Source organism: Oncorhynchus tshawytscha, linkage group LG16 (assembly GCF_018296145.1).
Source record: "Oncorhynchus tshawytscha isolate Ot180627B linkage group LG16, Otsh_v2.0, whole genome shotgun sequence".
In the NCBI taxonomy this organism is placed as follows: Eukaryota; Metazoa; Chordata; class Actinopteri; order Salmoniformes; family Salmonidae; genus Oncorhynchus; species Oncorhynchus tshawytscha.
Genome location: NC_056444.1, coordinates 64,749,195 through 64,768,809, shown reverse-complemented (window position 1 = coordinate 64,768,809; position 19,615 = coordinate 64,749,195). Strand labels below are relative to the sequence as shown.

General features: G+C 41.7%; 1 protein-coding gene across 3 annotated transcripts in view; it reads left to right on the top strand.

The window, feature by feature from the left end:
* The window catches only part of LOC112244981 (vitamin D3 receptor A), an 86,284-nt gene that overhangs the window by 54,608 nt on the left and 12,061 nt on the right, over positions 1 to 19,615 (top strand). For all 3 annotated transcript variants that reach the window (XM_024412899.2, XM_024412900.2, XM_024412898.2), the window contains 5 exons: positions 2,081 to 2,228; positions 7,125 to 7,255; positions 16,891 to 17,075; positions 17,291 to 17,390; positions 18,004 to 18,187. In XM_024412899.2, the coding sequence (XP_024268667.1) occupies positions 2,083 to 2,228; positions 7,125 to 7,255; positions 16,891 to 17,075; positions 17,291 to 17,390; positions 18,004 to 18,187 (746 nt within the window). In that variant the 5' untranslated portion in view covers positions 2,081 to 2,082. The remainder of the gene's footprint in view (positions 1 to 2,080; positions 2,229 to 7,124; positions 7,256 to 16,890; positions 17,076 to 17,290; positions 17,391 to 18,003; positions 18,188 to 19,615) is intronic.

Here is a 19,615-nt window from a genome sequence, read left to right as displayed (position 1 = left end):
ATCTTTTTATTTTACCTTTATTTAACTAGGCAAGTCAGTTAAGAACAATTTCTTATTTTCAATGACGGCCTAGGAACAGTGGGTTACCTGCCTGTTCAGGGGCAGAACGACAGATTTGTACCTTGTCAGCTCAGAGATTCAAACTTGCAACCTTTCGGTTACTAGTCCAACGCTCTAACCACTAGGCTACCCTGCCGCCATCACCTCATGTTTCAGCATGATGGTGCATGGCCCCATGTCACAAGGATCTGTACACAATTCCTGGAAGCTGAAAATGTCCCGGTTCTTCCATGGCCTGCATACTCACCAGACATGTCACGCATTGAGCATGTTTGGGATGCTCTGGATCGACGTGTACAACCGCGTGTTCCAGTTCCGGCCAATATCCAGCAACTTCGCACAGCCATTGAAGAGGAGTGGGCCAACATTCCACAGGCCACAATCAACAGCCTGATTAACTCTATACGAAGGAGATGTTTGCATGAGGCAAATCTTAAGGTATCTGTGACCGACATGCATGTCTCTATTCCCAGTCATGTGAAATCCATCGATTTAGGGCCTAATGACTTCATTTAAATTGACTGATTTCCTTATTTGAACTGTAACTCTCAAGTCTTTGAAATTGTTAAATGTTGCGTTTTATATTTTTGTTCAGTGTAATACCCGTGTTCATTTTATATAGCCGCATGCTTATTCGTAGAAGTTACGCATGGTTCTGGTTAAATTTGTAACAAAACAAGCATTTTTATAGACTCTTAAAAACCAGATCAGTGAATATTGAAAAAAATAGCATGTTAAAATGATAAAATTATTACTGGGTCTCATGGTTGTGGAAGGCTTGGGCCTATATTTAGCATCACAAGCCCAGAATTAATTTGATTATTGGTGACTGTTTGAAATGCTGTGTATTTTACCAGTATAGCAATGTTTATTTAGAGAACAGTTAAAAAACAAGATGTATGTTGTGGTGATTTTTAGGCCATTATCACCCTGCCCTGCTAATCCGGGTGAATGGATTTATCCCACGTTTTTTGTCCATCGTTTTACTGTCGCCTATAACATTTGAGTTATTTATCAGATGCTCTTATCCAGAGTGATTTACAGTAGCAGTTAAGGTTACGTGCCTTGCTCAAGAGCACATCGACAGATTTTTCACCTAGTCGGCTTGGGATTCAAACCAGTGACCTTTTTGTTACTGGCCCAGCGCTCTTAACCGCTACACTACCTGCCTGGACCTGTTCCCAGTTCCCTGCTCCATCCTCTAATGCAGGGATCAACTACATTCAGCCACATTTTTAAAAATGTATTGTGCGGATGGTCAGCGGTCAGAACATGATTACAAATAATAAATGCTATAAAATTTTACTAAAACATTTCAAATCTTTCTTACATTTATATTCAATCACATCTCTAATTATGCTTCGGAATACATTGGAACAGATTATGAAAATGTAAAACCACTTGGAGCTCATTTGCTGGTGTTTTTAGTCTAAAATCCCCCACAGGCCAAATTCAGCCCGCGGGCCACCAGTTGGGGAACCCTACAGGCAGGCTAAACCCTGTCTGGCCATGTGACTGACTGACTGACTGACTTCTCATGCCCCGTCAATCATAACCTCTTCCCGGTTCTCTTTTCTTTGGTCCAGCTTTCTGTTCTGTGTTAGATCTGCTTCATCCTCCTGGGAGGTCCCTAATTCCTATATGTAACACCACTACTAGGATATAATGTCTCTCTGCTCTTCTCTCTCCATACAATGCGAGAGGATCTTTGGCTGTCAAAGGAAATTAGTCAGAGTGAGATTGAAAAGGGGTTTGGGTGTGTTACCTCTGGTGTGCATTACTCCAGTTTTTTTTCATTGACAGGGACAAATGGCGTTAACTCACTACAGAGCCAATAACAGGAACAATCATTGGGCTGTTTCTTGTCTTTTGGCTTATGATGATTTCTTCAATACCTGTCCCTATAATTTGAGTTGCAACACATTCAACCTGTCTGATACAGCCTTGCTCTCACACATGGGAAGGATGGACTGCACCAGACCACTGCTAACCAAACACACCCTCTCCTCTCTCATTACAGTGATGGAGACCATGGCTGTGAGCACGTCTGTGGTGGGGCCTGATGAGTTTGACCGCAACGCGCCGCGGATCTGTGGCGTCTGTGGAGACAAGGCCACAGGCTTCCACTTCAACGCCATGACCTGTGAGGGCTGCAAAGGCTTCTTCAGGTGGGTACTGACCAGGACAGGTACACTATGCATGGGATGGTTTTGCTGGAGGGTCCAGTTTGACTTGGAACAGAAAGGGTTATCTTGAAAGGGTTGTCTATTTCCGGTTGCTTGCCCTAATGAACACAATGTAGTGGAGTAGCCTGTTGGGCTCCAGGGCTTATTATGGCTCAATATTTCCCACACAGCGGAGGACATACCACACTGTCCGGGAATAAAAACAATGTAGTTTATTAGGCAATATTGAAATGATCTGACAGCCTCCGATTCAAGCCAAACTAAAGTGCTGTCCATATGGAAGCTTATTATCTGGAATCTTTTTAAAGCTAGAGCAAGCTGGTCTTTTGAGCAGGAAGGGGAGAATGTATTTTTGTTTAATGACAAGGAATAGGCCGAGAGGGTGTAACTTTATTAATGTGGCCTACAGACTGTAGGCAATTAAGGTCACAGTTATGAAAACTTAGGACACTAAAGAGGCCTTTCTACTGACTCTGAAAAACACCAAAAGAAAGATGCCCAGGGTCCCTGCTCATCTGCATGAACGTGCCTTAGGCATGCTGCAAGGAGGCATGAGGACTGCAGATGTGGCCAGGGCAATAAATTGCAATGTCCGTACTGTGAGACTCCTAAGACAAGGAGACAGGACGGACAGCTGATCGTCCTCGCAGTGGCATGCCATGTGTAACAACACCTGCACAGGATCGGTACATCCGAACATCACACCTGCGGGACAGGTACAGGATGGCAACAACAACTGCCCGAGTTACACCAGGAATGCACAATCCCTCCATCAGTGCTTAGACTGTCCGCAATAGGCTGAGAGAGGCTGGACTGAGGGCTTGTAGGCCTGTTGTAAAGGCAGGTCCTCACCAGACATCACCGGCAACAACGTCGCCTATGGGCACAAACCCACCGTCGCTGGACCAGACAGGACTGGCAAAAAGTGAGGTGAAAAGACGAGTCGCGGTTTTGTCTCACCATGGGTGATGGTCGGATTCGCGTTTATCATCGAAGGAATGAGCGTTACACCAAGGCCTCTATTCTGGAGCGGGATCAATTTGGAGGTGGAGGGTCCGTCATGGTCTGGGGTGGTGCATCATCAGACTGGGCTTGTTGTCATTGCAAGAAATATCAATGCTGTGCATTACAGGGAAGACATCCTCCTCCCTCATGTGGTACCCTCATTCTGGCATGACCCTCCAGCATGACAATGCCACCAGCCATACTGCTCATTCTGTGCGTGATTTCCTGCAGGACAGGAATGTCAGTGTTCTGCCATGGCCAGTGAAGAGCCCGGATCTCAATCCCATTGAGCACGTCTGGGACCTGTTGGATCGGAGCGTGAGGACTTTTGCCATTCCCCACAGAAATGTCCGGGAACTTGCAGGTGCCTTGGTAGAAGAGAGGGGTAACCTCTCACAGCAAGAACTGGCAAATCTGTTGCAGTCCATGAGGAGGAGCACTGCAGTACTTGGTATCTGGTGTGGCCACCAGCTGCATTGACTGTTACTTTTTGACCCCGCCTTTGTTCAGGGACACATTATTCCATACATGTCTGTGGAACTTGTTCAGTTTGTCTGTTGTAGATTCTTATGTTCATACAAATATTTACACATGTTAAGTTTGCTGAAAATAAACGCAGATCACAGTGAGGATGTTTATTTTTTTGCTGAGTTTATATGGATTAGAGAAAGTTCCTACAAGAAAGAAGGAATAATGCCAGACATCTCAGGCATCGTGTTGTTCTCATTAAACTCAACCATTAACTCTTAAGTCAGCTGTCCTCTCATGTCTGTCGTTCCCAATTTGTTATTTTGGAGAAAGGTCAGCTGACACCTGTAGGTACCCCAGTATGTAAATATGTGGGAACAATAGGGACTCAAGTACTTATCTATGGATGTTTTTATTTATGCTTTTGGTGTGTTGATCTATTTCTGAACTTTGTGTGTGTGTGTGTGTGTGTGTGTGTGTGTGTGTGGCTTGTTGTAAATGGGAGGCTGTATGAAAAAAAAAAATTCCTTCAGAGTAGATTTATGATTTTTCAACGCCGATACCGATTATTGGATGACCAAAAAAAGCCGATACCGATTAAATCTGCCAATTTTTATTTATTTATTTGTAATAATGACAATTACAACAATACTGAATGAACACTTATTTTAACTTAATATAATACATAAATAAAAATAAATTTTGCCTCAAATAAATAATTAAACATGTTCAATTTGGTTTAAATAATGCAAAAACAAAGTGTTGGAGAAGAAAGTAAAAGTGCAATATGTGCCATGTAAGAAAGCTAATGTTTAAGTTCCTTGCACAGAACATGAGAACATATGAGTCTTCAATATTCCCAGGTAAGAAGTTTTAGGTTGTCGTTATTATAGGACTATTTCTCTCTATACCATTTGTATTTCATTAACCTTTGACTATTGGATGTTCTTATAGGCACTTTAGTATTGCCAGTGTAACAGTATAGCTACCGCTCCTACCTGGGCTCGAGTCAGGAACACAACGACAATAGCCACCTTCGAAGCAGCGTTACCCATCCACAAAAGTTGCGGCCCCTCTGTAAGGGGAACAACCACTCCAAGTCTCAGTGAGTGACGTTTGAAATGTTAGTAGTGCGCACCCCGCTAACTAGCTAGCCATTTCACATCGGTTACACAAGCCTAATCTCGGGAGTTGATAGTCATAAACAGCTGCTGGCAAACACAGGAAAGTGCTGTTTGAATGAATGCTTACGAGCCTGCTGCTGCCTACCATCGCTCAGTCAGACTGCTCTATCAAATCATAGACTTAGTTATAACATGGTAACACACAGAAATACGAGCCTTGGGTCATTAATATGGTCGAATCCGGAAACTATCGTCTCGAAAACTAAGACTTTTATTCTTTCAGTGAAATACGGAACCGTTACATATTTTATCTAGCGGGTGGCATCCATAAGTCTAAATATTCCTGTTACAATACACAACCTTCAATGTTATGTCATAATTACGTAAAATTCTGGCAAATCCGGCGGCCCAAAATGTTGCATATGCACTGACTCTGCGTGCAATGAACGCAAGAGAAGTGACACAATTTCACCTGGTTAATATTGCCTGCTAACCTGGATTTCTTTTAGCTAAATATGCAGGTTTAAAAATATATACTTCTGTGTATTGATTTTAAGAAAGGCATTGATGTTTATGGTTAGGTTCACATTGGAGCATCGATACGCACCACATCGATTAAATGCAACTCAGGACACGCTAGATAAACTAGTAATATCATCAACCATGTGTAGTTAACTGGTGATTATGATTTGATTGATTGTTTTTTTATAAGAAACGTTTAATGCTAGCTAGCAACTTACCTTGGCTTACTGCATTCTCGTAACAGGCAGTCTCCTCATGGAGTGCAATGAGAGGCAGGTGGTTAGAGTGTTGGACTAGTTAACTGTAAGTTTGCAAGATTGAATCCCCGAGCTGACAAGGTACAAATCTGTCGTTCTACCCGTTCCTAGGCCGTCATTGAAAATAAGAATGTGTTTTTAACTTCTCTAGGGTAGGGGGCAGCATTTGGAATTTTGGATGAAAAGCATGCCCAAATTAAACTGCCTTCTACTCAGGCCCAGAACATAGGATATGCATACAATTAGTGGATTTGGATAGAAAACTCTCTAAAGTTTCCAAAACTGTTAAAATAATGTATGTGAGTATAACAGAACTGATTTGGTAGGCGAAAACCTGAGAGAAATCCATTCAGGAAGTAGTTTTTTTTTTTTTTCTATTCAATGCCATTACAGTATCCATTGACTTAGGACTCAAATTGCAGTTCCTATGCCTTCCACTAGATGTCAACAGTCTTTATAAATTGTTTCAGGCTTGTATTCTGAAACATGAGGGAGTAAGAGCAGTCTGAATGAGTGGACCCTGCAGTGTTGGAGCTTTTTCATGTGCGCAACCAGAGAGTGCCTTTCTTGTTTACCTTTTATATTGATGACGTTATTGTCCGGTTGAAATATTATAGATTATTTAGGCTAAAAACAACCTGAGGATTGAATATAAACATCGTTTGACATGTTTCTATGAACTTTACGGATACAATTTGGATTTATGGTCTGCCTGTTGTGACTGCGTTTGTGCCTGGGGATTACTGAAGAAAACACGCGAACAAAACGTAGGTTTTCGGATATAAAGAGACTTTATCGAACAAAAGGAACATTTATTGAATAAATGAATGTCTTCTGAGTGCAACCATATGAAGATCATCAAAGGTAAGTGATTAATTTTATCTCTATTTCTGACTTGTGTAACTCTTCTACTTGGCTGGTTACTGTTTGTAATGATTTGTCTGCTGCGGCTTTCGCCGTAAAGCATTTTTGAAATCTGACACCGTGGTTGGATTCACAAGAAATTAATCTTCAAACCGATGTAAAATAGTTGAATCTTTTCTGAATTTTTATAATGAGTATTTCTGTATTTGAATTTGGCGCTCTGCAATCTCACTGTATGTTGGCCAGTGAGATTGGCTAGCGTCCCACATACCCTAGAGGTTAACTGACTTGCCTAGTTAAATAAAGGTGTAAAATCGGCCAAATCGGTGTCCAAAAATACCGATTTCCGATTGTTTTGAAAACTTGAAATCGGCCCTAATTAATCGGCCATTCCGATTAATCGGTCAACCTCTACTTCAAAGGGCACGCTGCGTGACTGCTAATGATATGTTTTTTCTGTGAGAGGGGTACTGTGTCTTTCTTATTCCGTTTGTGTGTCTGCAAATGTAATCCAGTTGAGTAATAATCCCATCTGCCTCCATTTTGCAAAATAAATCCAGTGTTTTTAATGTCTCTGTGTATATTTGAACATGTCAGTGAACCAGGTTTCAATATCTCTGTTTCGCTGTCCCCACCAGACGCAGCATGAAGCGTAAGGCCAGTTTCACCTGCCCCTTCAACGGCAGCTGCACCATCACCAAGGACAACCGGCGACACTGCCAGGCCTGCCGGCTCAAACGCTGCGTGGACATCGGCATGATGAAGGAGTGTGAGTGCTCAGAGACTAATTGCTAAATGGTCATAAATACAGTAACTTCAGCACTTTAAGTGCTAGGCTCATGCTGGCTAAAGACTACATCATATAGGCCTAATGTAAAAAAGCTGTACAGTGTACTGTACATAATGTTAGTAGAATCTGTTTTACTGTACATTCATGCATAGTCATTGTTGCCTGAACATGCTCTTTATGTTTTAGATATCTGTATTTTTGACCTGTTTCAGGAAACTAGGCATATGTCGCGGGTCACTACTTCACACGAGAGCCATTTGAACATAATCTTAATTTTTTTAATCAAAATGCCTTTTTTGGCAGATATGCCTTCTAGAACATGTGAACTTTCATGTGCCTTAATAACGAACTTGTATGCCATCAGTAAATATGAATAAAATTATGCACAAGCATTTCGCTACACTCGCATTAACATCTGCTAACCATGTGTATGTGACAAATAAAATTTGATTTGATTTGAAATTACTTAATTACAAGCCCAGTTGGTTTAGCCACAGAAAAAGGAAGTAACCTTCCCGCTAGCCATGATTGGCTGAGATAATGAGTGGGCTGGACATGCCGAGAGATGAGTTCGGATTAGTCTGCCATATAGCACGCTTCTGTCTATTTGAGCTGGTCAGTATGTGTAGGTAATCCTGTCTAACGCTGGTTTTAATTTTTTTTAAAGTTTACATAGCAGAACTGCATAAGTGTTGCTCTCCATTTTCTGGAGGACCGAGTTTTGAAATCAGTGGAATTAGTTTATGATAGCTAAGGAGATGAAGAACACCTGTCTCCGGATTACATCTTCAAACTAAGGGCAACCTTGGAATCTGTAACAGGAAGAGGAGTCCATCCATGATAGTCTAGCTAGCTACATTTTCAGATTTTAGACATTTCAAATTTTGACAGTATTTTCTTTCAAGTTAGTGTACTGTTAGCTGACTCGCTAGCTAACGTTACGTGTATGATCTTGTTATTCGTATCTGAGCCATTTTGCTTGGCTAGTTATAGCCTAATGTTGGCTAGCTAACACTGAACCTGGTTTGTTAGCTACTTGCAGATTCATGCAGGGTAGTAATGTCATGAGTTGGGATTATGGTTAATTGTTTACCTAGCTAGCTACATGTCTTAACAAAAGTCTCCACTATGCAAGTAAGGATTTCAGGTGCTTTTGTAAATTCAGTCTTGCCATCTACTTTGATTTCAGAGCACTCTCGTCTGACTGTGCCAGAGCGCAGAATAACTGATGAATTTATGAACGCTCAACACTCGTTGAATATGACTGGTGTCAGTAAGCGTCCAGCAAAAAATAATAATTAAATTGTTGGCAGCAGCTCTGGATAACATGAAAATAGCCTAACCAGCTCTGCTAGGGCAAGTAAAGTGGTCGGAGTGGGGTGTTCTCTCATTTGTGTCTGGAAGTAGCTAGCAAAGTAGCCAATGTTAGCCAGTTAGCTTGGGTGCTTGACTGCCGTTGTGAGGTCAGAATGCTCGGATCACCTCATCAAATAGTGTCCAGTGTGCACTCTGAAATCTCCGAGAGTGAAATGCTCTGAATTTACGAACGGACAATCTGACAGCATATTTGCAGCCACCAACGCTCTGGATAACATAAAAACAGCCTAGCTCTGCTAGGGTGAGTAATGTTCAGTGAGCTGTTCTCTCAGTTGTGTCCGGAAGTCGTTAGCCAGTTAGCTTGGGTGCTTGACTGCTGCTGTTAGTACAGAATGCTTGTGTCAACCCTTAGAGATGGGTCAGGCTAAAGCTTAAGAGGGTGTGAACGATGGTGAATGGGTGTAGACAAAGAAGAGCTCTCCAGTTGGTACCAAAACGTTCAAAGGTCATTTTCTCTAAAGTGAAGATACAAGTTTAGCAACTTTCAAAGCAGAATTACTTACCCATTGTTCCTTAAATATATTGTATGATTTACCATTTTGTAGCTCTCTGTGTCTGCTGTTATCCAAAGTAAAAACACTTTCTAATTTTGCTACACAAGATTGAATCAAGGCGGTCGGTCACATTTGGGTTGCATTCGGCCAGGGCTGTACTGTTTTACATTCTGTACTGTATTAGAAAATATGTGGTGGTTTCAGAATATTTAGGCAAATTTACTGACTAAGTCATATTAATCCTGCTTTATGAAATACCCTCCACTTTACTGTGCCGGAACACCAACAAATCCGCATGGTTATGAAAATAGACAAGTTGTGCATTTTGAGGTGACAAAGAGAGAAGGGGAAAGAGTGGGAGAGAAGTAAAGACCAGTCCAACAATGATACTCTTTCTCCTGCCCGTTACACAATGGTCCGATACAGAGTGGTGCTGCTGCCCTGTAGCCTAGCCTGCAAACAGTCACAAGCCTAAATGAGCCCCCTGGAAAATAAAGAGGATTCAAACCACTAAAATGGCCTCTATGTCTGCACAAGTGCTATAGCTTCAGGCCATGGGGTCATGGATGAGGAGAGAGCTGCCTGGCGCTGCATGCCCCAGTCATGTGGACCTCACTCATGTAAAAAAAACTATGTGGTATGAAACATTTCAGGCAGAGGTCTGGCACAGAATGAGACTTGCGATTGGATGAGCATGGTGACTGAGCAATTGTCGAGCTGTGCTAAACTTGATGTGGATACAATCGGAGGCGGTTATTTAAAGTGTTAAAATGTTGATCTTCTTTAAATGTTGCCTGTTGGTCCTCTTTTTTTGGACTGCTACAGTTACGGTATGTGTCTCATTTAGCACTGTATGTACACATTAATAAATCATGTTTTTGTGTGTGTTAATGACAGTTGACATTGATGACCCGTGGGTGTAGTCTTAACACTGTAATTGGTCAATCCGAGCCTCGCCCCTAAAGATTTTTTGTTGCTTCTTCAAAGCACCGCTGCCATGCTGAGGATCCAGCCACATTGTCCGCAGTTGTTAGTGTTAGTGCCAAGACAACAGAGCAGGCCTGCCCACTCGGCGCAGCCTGCCAAATCAGTGAGCAGTACACAATTACTCATGCTCCCTTAAGCTGCAGGGTTGCCAGGAATAGCGCCTCTGTGCTCATTCTGCATGGAGGTGCCTCCTACCTTACTTTCTCTGAGTATTAGAGGGATTGTAGTAGTTGTGGTGATATTAACAATATCCTGACCCAGAGTATTAACACCCTAGAGTTGATGTCCGCGCCCCGAGAAAATAGTTTAAATCTTCTGTTTGGGAACATTTTGGCTTCACAGATTACAATGGCGATGGACAGAGTTGTGGATAAAACGTTAACTGAATGTCGCCATATCCTATGCAGTGGCTTGTTGTCGGCCACTCACAAGTCAAAGCGAAACTACAGTCATAGAGCCTCCCTGTGTGGCAAAGCAAGTTACAAGATTATTTAATCAATGGAAAATGGAATTAAAATGAAGGATATGCTACAACAACCAAGAGCCAACAGGTACGCTGCTACTTAATAATTTGAATAGAGGTGTTATTTGGATCTGTAGGACAAGGAGAAAGCGCATGATGCCTTAGTTAGCCTAGCTAGCTAGCTTCTCTCAGTTTGATGCAGTCAAAACAGGTACCACAATCATATTGAATGATAAATAAACTAGCTGTGACAAACTAGAAGTTAGTACACTAGCGCAAGTTTGGTTGGTTGCTGTCTCTCTCTCCCTCATCCTTGCTCCTGTATCACTTGCTCACATTACTCACACCACAAGGCCCATCCTACACCTGCTAGAGCGTCTCTCCCTCGCACTTTATCAGCTCTGTTAATAAAGTCGCTTACAAATTCACATAGTTGCTGCTTCCCTCACTCTGACCAAGTCTCTTTTGCCTTCTCTCCTCTTTCTCTCTCCTCTTTCTCCCCCTCTTTCTCTCTGCTGTCCTTCTCTTTCACTCTCCTCTCACCTTTCTCTCTACTCTTGCTCTCCTTTTCCCTCCTATATCCTTCTCCCTCTCTGCTCTCTTACTCCTTTGCTCTCCTTTCCTCTCCTTTTATTTCTCCTATTTATACTTCTTTCTCTCCTCATTAGCTCGTTCTTTCTCCCGCTCCTTCCTCTTTCTCGCTCTACTTCTCTTTCTCTCTTGCCTTCTTTCTCTCTCCTTTCTCTCCTTCTCCTTTTTCTCTTTCTCTCTTGCCTTCTCCTTCCTCTCCTGTCTTTCACACTCCTCTCCTTTCTTTCGCTCTCCTTACTATCTCCTCTTTCTCTCGCCTTCTCTCTCCTTCTTTTGTTCTTTCTTAATCCTCTCTCTCACCCTGCAGCTCAGTCCTCTGCCATGACGATCCAGGCATGAGGCTAATGAATAAATGTGAACAATTTTGTGGTAAACAGCTCGATTTTCTGGCCTCCGCTGTCTCACACTTTACCGCTGTGCCATCCAAACAAAAAGGTACTGTGAAATACTATCCAGACAGCACAGCAGACTATTGCTGGTGAACTCTGGGAAATTACCACACGCTTGCCTGGCTGCGGCAGTGGTCCTTCTGACAATGCCATGCTAGATGGGCTACTCGGTGTCCCATTCTGGCCTGATGTCAGCCAGGCAGCAGTTGTAAAATAAGATTCTATCATAGAGTAAAGCTGGTCCAACTCTAGTTCTGAACAGTGTTACTGTATGTTGTTGCCATTGTTGATAATCCTTAAATATGGCAATAGATTAAATAAAATGTTTAGCCGCAGTGGACTAGTCCAAAAGCTAGCATATAACACAAACCAGATGCCTGGTTGTGGTTAGTCAGCTCCTAAAGTGTTTTGGTTTTATCACCTACATCATGTACGTTTCCTTCAATCTGCTGTTCAGTGAAGACTATTGGCAAGTGATAAACATAATGTATTTGACCACAGCTGCTGTTAATGGCAGACAAACTTGATTTAGCAGGAATTCTATCTGTCCATGTGTGAAACAGGCAACATTTGTTTTACTGTTGCGTAATACATTTTCTGACATGGGTGGTAAAAGACATTTTTTGCTAATGAAGTGTGCAGGAGTTTGTAGAAAACATCAGGCATGACAAGATTGCCCTGCCATGAAGATGATTCCCATTTTGTGATGGGGGGGGATCGATAGTTGCATATTGGGGTATTATTTTTGACGATATATTGTATCGTTTTGACAATCACAATATAATTTTTGTGCTAGTTGGCTGTACCTGCAACAACACTCCCATATTTTTCCTTCATAGAGAGCCAATTTGTTTTCAGCACTTTTATTTCCATGACTGAGAGACTCGTTTTCTCATGTTGTATCTTGTCCATGTGCAGCACACATATAGTGTTTGGAACATCAAATAAAATGCGTTGAATACAACCATACAGTGAAATGCTTACTTACGAGCTCCTAACCAACAATGCAGCTTTAAAAAATACGGATAAGAAATTAAAGTAACAAGTAGTTCAAGAGCAGCAGAATCGCAATAAAATAACAGTATTGAATCGCAATCCACATAGAATCGTGAGAATCGCAATATATATATCGGCACCTAAGTATAGTGATATCATGAGGTCCCTGACATTTCTCAGCCCTATTCACATTCAGGAAAGGCATTTAGCTTTTTATTGCTAGTTATTTACAGTTATTTAGCAGTTAGTCTGTCTGATTATTTGTTTCATCATTGAAACTAAAATGTGCTTTTAGTTTAGTTTCTATTTATTTACTAGTGTGTAGTAAAGCTGTCCCTGACTATATATGTATACACTGTCTATATCCTGGGCAGCCTAGAGTAGTTTGTTCTTTCGACCAATCGCTTGATTTACATTTTTAAACGGTATTGTTCCCTATATAGACACACCCTATGTGTTTTAATAAAATAAATTATATTGTCATTGCCAACTATATTAAAATAGCCTACATAAAGCCAACAATAATTAACCTTGCAGCCTGTAGGTAGAAAATATCCTGGTAAAAACATTGGCTACACATGGCCTGAAACATGGAACTTGGGTCTGGCCTGAAGCTGGCACGAGCAAACTTGCAACATTTGTATAAAATATTCTGGGCCCTCAGTTTCCTGCCCAGTGAGCTCTAGACATAGGCTATTTGTGCCAGGGATAAGAAGTAATCAGGTAGGCCTATTTTATGACGTTTCCACCAGATAAGAGCAATACCTTTTTCTCCTTTCACGCCGAGTGATTACCAAGAGAGCTGGTAAGATATTTCAGATATCAGATCCCCAAATGGGCACACATTTGTGCGCAAGCCAGGTAGCCTGGGCATACTTCTATGCATAATCCGCTGCGTGTCCTTACTCAACATTGACAGGAGCACCACAAACAAAAGTCTGACTATATTGACAACTCCTAAATGGAATGAAATAAACCAACTTGCTCCTCACAAGTGTAGCCTAGGTTGTGCGGTCCTCGAACAACGTGTTCACTCTGACAATGACAACGGTAAAAGACTAATAATATATTGAACGCATTAACAGAAATGACCGTAACCAAACAAACATTGTAGATTAGAAAATGATAGGAACGGTCGATGTTGGTGTGCCATCCCCGCGGCCTCCACAATGGATTAGTCCACTGAGACAGGCGTGGATCAGATGGGTGTATTGTGTCCCATTAAAAAATATATATATACAGTACCAGTCAAAAGTTTAGACACCTACTCATTCAAGTGTTTTTTCTTTATTTTGACTATTTTCTGCATTGTTGAATAATAGTGAAGACATAAACTATGAAATAACACACATGGAATCATGTTGTAACCAAAAAAAAGTGTTACATCGAAATAAATTATATTTGTGATTCTTCAAAGCCACACTTTACCTTGATGACAGCTTTGCACACTCTTGGCATTCTCTCAACCAGCTTCACCTGGAATGCTTTTCCAAAAGTCTTGAAGGAGTTCCCACTCTGGTCCAACTCATCTCAAACCATCTCAATTGGGTTGAGGTTGGGTGATTGTGGAGGCCAGGTCATCTGATGCAGCACTCCATCTCTCTCCTTCTTGGTCAAATAGACCTTACATATGATAGTCCCACTAGGTGCAAACCAGATGGGATGGCCAATCGCAGCAGAATGCTCTGGTAGCCATGCCGGTTAAGTGTGCCTTGAATTTGAAATAAATCACAGACAGTGTCACCAGCAAAGCACATCACACCTCCTCTGTGCTTCACGCTGGGAACCACACATCCGTAGATCATCCGTTCACCTCCTCTGTGCTTCACGGTGGGAACCACACATCCGTAGATCATCCGTTCACCTCCTCTGCATCTCACAAAGACACAGCGGTTGGAACCAAAAATCTCAAATTTGGACTCATCAGACCAAAGGACAGATTTCCACCGGTCTAATGTCCATTGCTTGGGTTTCTTGGCCCAAGGAAGTTTCTTATTCTTATTGGTGTCCTTTGATAGTGGTTTCTTTGCAGCAATTTGACCATGAAAGCCTGATTCACTCAGTCTTCTCTGAACAGTTGAGATGTGTCTTAATCATTTGCTTGGGCTACAATCTGAGGTGCAGTTAATTGACGATTTCTGGGGCTGTTAACTCTAATGAACTTTTCCTCTGCAGCAGAGGTAACTCTGAGTTTTCCTTTCCTGTGGTGGTCCTCATGAGAGCCAGTTTCATCATTGTGTCTTAAAGTAATGATGGACTGTCGTTTCTCTTTGCTTATTTGAGCTGTTCTTGCCATAATATGGACTTGGTATTTTACCAAATAGGGCAATCTTCTCTATACCACCCCTACCTTGTCACAACACAACTGATTGGCTCAAACGCATTAATAAGGAAAGAAATTCCACAAATTTAACAAGGCACACCTGTTATTTGAAATGCATTCCAGGTGACTACCTCATGAAGCTGGTTGAATGCCAAGAGTGTGCATAGCTGTCATCAAGGCAAAGGGTGGCTACTTATGTTTTACACTTTTTTGGGTTCTGATTCTGTTTGTTATTTCATAGTTTTGATGTGTTCACTATTATTCTACAATGTAAAAAAATAAATAATAATAAAGTAAAGAAAACCCCTTGAAGGAGTAGGTGTGGGTTAGGGTTAGAAAACACTTGACTGGTACTGTGTATTTATATATATATTTATATTAGAAAATGATAGGAATATATATATATTTATATTAACGACTGCTCGACTAAAATAATCTTGGTCGACCAACAGCCTATCGATCAAACAATCGATCAGTCGCCTAAAAGGAGTCGGCTCTATTTTGTAGTTGTTATCCTCTGTCTGGTACGGTTCTATTTTGTAGTTGTTATCCTCTGTCTGGTACGGTTCTATTTTGTAGTTGTTATCCTCTGTCTGGTACAGTTCTATTTTGTAGTTGTTAGCCTCTGTCTGGTACGGTTCTATTTTGTAGTTGTTAGCCTCTGTCTGGTACGGCTCTATTTTGTAGTTGTTATCCTCTGTCTGGTACGGTTCTATTTTGTAGTTGTTAGCCTCTGTCTGGTACGGCTCTATTTTGTAGTTGTTATCCTCTGTCTGGTACGGTTCTATTTTGTAGTTGTTATCCTCTGTCTGGTACAGTTCTATTTTGTAGTTGTTATCCTCTGTCTGGTACGGTTCTATTTTGTAGTTGTTAGCCTCTGTCTGGTACGGCTCTATTTTGTAGTTGTTATCCTCTGTCTGGTACGGTTCTATTTTGTAGTTGTTATCCTCTGTCTGGTACAGTTCTATTTTGTAGTTGTTAGCCTCTGTCTGGTACGGTTCTATTTTGTAGTTGTTATCCTCTGTCTGGTACGGTTCTATTTTGTAGTTGTCAGCCTCTGTCTGGTACGGTTGTATTTTGTAGTTGTTAGCCTCTGTCTGGTACGGCTCTATTTTGTAGTTGTTAGCCTCTGTCTGGTACGGTTCTATTTTGTAGTTGTTATCCTCTGTCTGGTACGGTTCTATTTTGTAGTTGTTATCCTCTGTCTGGTACGGCTCTATTTTGTAGTTGTTAGCCTCTGTCTGGTACGGTTCTATTTTGTAGTTGTTAGCCTCTGTCTGGTACGGTTCTATTTTGTAGTTGTTATCCTCTGTCTGGTACGGTTCTATTTTGTAGTTGTTAGCCTCTGTCTGGTACGGTTCTATTTTGTAGTTGTTATCCTCTGTCTGGTACGGTTCTATTTTGTAGTTGTTAGCCTCTGTCTGGTACGGTTCTATTTTGTAGTTGTTAGCCTCTGTCTGGTACGGTTCTATTTTGATTTGATTCATCCATCGCTTTGTGCATCATCTTCTAGTTTTGGGGTATCAACTCATTCCATGGAGGACTGCAGGTTTTTGTTTTTTCCTTTCAATTAAGACCTAGACATCGGGTTGAGGGGAGTTTTTTATTAATTATTGACCTTAATTCATCAATCAAGTACAAGGGAGGAGCAAAAACCCGCGGACACTCTGCCCTCTGTGGAATGAGTTTGACACATGGTGTATTGGCATGTACAATTATTCTTGTCTGTCAGATTAGTTTGAGAAACAGCACGGCTCAGATTACACTGCAGCACTCGTGGTGCTTATGGTATTCTCCTTGGAAGATTATTAAATACACATTCTAGAGTCTCCCATAGCTAGCTGCTGTTTGTGTGAAGAAAACAGCAAGTGACAGTCACTTAACGAACACGGTTGTCAGTAGATCTGAGGCTCCTGTGTCAGGAGCTAGCTGTGTTCTTCCTTCTCTTGCTCTCCCCCACCGCTCCTCTTCTCACTCGCCTCTCTCTGCCCCAGTCATCCTGACAGATGAGGAGGTGCAGAGGAAGAAGGACCTGATCCAGAAGAGGAAGGAGGAAGAGGCGGCGCGGGAGGCCTTGAGACCTAGGCTGAACGACGAGCAGAGCCAGGTCATCGCCTCATTGGTGGAGGCCCACCACAAGACCTATGATGACTCCTACTCTGACTTCTCACGCTTCAGGGTCAGTACTGGTCAAACTAGCCGAGCCGCTCACGTCCTCACTTTTTTTGCAATATTGTTTTTATATACTAAACCACAGATATTGCATGATGTTAATGTAATGTTTTACCATTCTCATTTCAAGTGATTATGGGTCTGTTTTATTAATCACTTCTATGTGCACGTTCCAAGACAAGTCAAAATATGTTGCATTATGTTAATTGTATATGTTTGCAGCCCCCAGTGCGAGAGGGCCCAGTAACACGCAGTGCCAGTCGTGCAGCCTCCCTTCACTCTCTGTCAGATGCCTCCTCAGACTCCTTCAACCACTCACCAGGTGAGGGACACATGCACACGCACATATAGCACTCATACACACAGTATACATGCACCACAATCACATTTTCCATTAGCAAGATGTGTTGGCATTAAACGTCTCAAAGGTCTCCTTACAGTGATAGGGTAAAACCAGAGGCCATAACTTGGCTGTGGAAAAATTCACAAACACACCACGCCGAGGTTTGTTACACAGCTGCTGTGTACCATACATTTTGCTTTTATAAAATGCCTGCCTTGGGTGTCTTTTAAAAAAAAATCTCTCAAACACAGTGTCCAGGTGTACCAAGGTTCTTTAACAATATGTGTGTCCCTGCCTTACTTCTACACTACATAATGGCATAATGGGCAGTACCTTTCATTGTAAACCTGTTGCTTATTTTAGCAACCATTTCTTTACATTCCCCATGAACTATTATATTTCTGCTCGCTCTGTCTCTCTCTAACTCTCTCTCTTTCTCACTCTCTGTCTCTTTCTCACTCTCTCTCTCTCACGCTTTTTCTCCCTCTCTCTGTCTCTCTCTTGCTCTGTGTCTCTCGCTCTGTCTCTCGCGCTCTCTCTGTGTTTCTGTATCGCTCTCTCGCTCTCTGTCTATCTCTCTCTGTGTATGTAGAGTCTGTGGACACCAAGCTGATGAACTTCAGCAGTCTGTTGATGATGTACCAGGATAGTGCAGGCAGCCCAGACTCCAGTGAGGACGATGGCTCCAAGCTCTCTATGCTGCCCCACCTGGCTGACCTGGTCAGCTACAGCATCCAGAAGGTCATCGGCTTCGCTAAGATGATTCCTGGCTTCAGGTGGGACTCTAGCATACCGTGTGCCTACTAAAGGTGTGGGGTGGAGTTGCCCTTAGATTCTGGTCTTGGGTCAGTTTTGTTTTTCCCCCCACTAATGTTAAAGGTTAGGATTGGGGAAGGGGACGCTGATCCTTTATCTGTACGTAGTGGAAACTTCGCCCAGGAGCCTTAATATAGTACATTAAAAGGATTGTGTAGGACACATGATTGCTCCACCATATATCTTTAATTAGGCCATTACACAACAACCTTTCAATCTGAAATTGGATCTTAGTTAGGCTTCTACCGTTCATTAAGCTTGTAATAGTTATTTGTGGGTGGATGACTTCGGTAATTGCATAGCTACATGCTTTGGTACAGTGTGTTATTATGTATGTATGGCATTTAATAAAGACCTATGGCTCAGTGGTATTCCTGGGATAGTATTCACCAGTTCAGTAAAGGTTCCCTATCCATCTGCTCCCCAGATGCACAGTGCATTCAAGAAGTATTCATACATCACTTATTCTACACGTTGTTACAGCCTGAATTCAAAATGGATGAAGTATATCTTTTTTTCACCCATCTACACACAATACCCCATAATGACAAAGTGAAAACATGTTTTTAGACATTTTTGCGAATGTATCTATCTAATTTACGTAAGTATTTACGCACCTCAGTCAATACTTTCCAGAAGCACCTTTTTCAGAGATTACATCTGAGTCTTTGTGGGTACAGTTCTAAGAGCTTTCCACACCTGAATTATTCAACATTTTCCCATTTACTATTTTCCAATTTATTCAAGCTTGTCAAGTTGGTCGTGGATCATTGCGAGACAAACAGGTCTTGCTATAGCTTTTCATGTCAAAACTTTAACTTGGCTACTAAAGAACATTCACTGTCTCATTGGTAAGAAACTCCAGTGTAGATTTGGCTTTGTTTTAGGTTATTGTCCTGCTGAAAGGTGAATTCATCTCCCAGTGTCTGTTGGAAGGCAGACTGAACCAGGTTTTCCTCTAGGATTTTGCCTGTACTTAGGTCTGTTCCATTTGTTTTTTTTATTCTTAAAAAATACGACTCCCCAGTCCTTAATGATTACAAGCATAACATGATGCAGCCACCACTTGAAAATGTGTTGTATTGGATTTGCCCCAAATATAACACTTTGTAATCAGGACAAAAAGTATTTCTTTAGTGCCTTGTTGCAAACAGGATGCATGTTTTGGAATATATGTATTTTGTACAGGCTCTCTTCTTTTCACTCTGTCAATTAGGTTAGTATTATTTGCTAACTATAATGTTGTTGAACCATCCTCAGTTTTCTCCTATCCATTAAACTTTAACTGTTTTAAAGTCACCATTGTCCTCATGGTGAAATCCCTGAGCGGCTTCCTTCGTCTCCGGCAACTGAGTTATTTTTGTAGTGACTTGGTATATTTCTACACC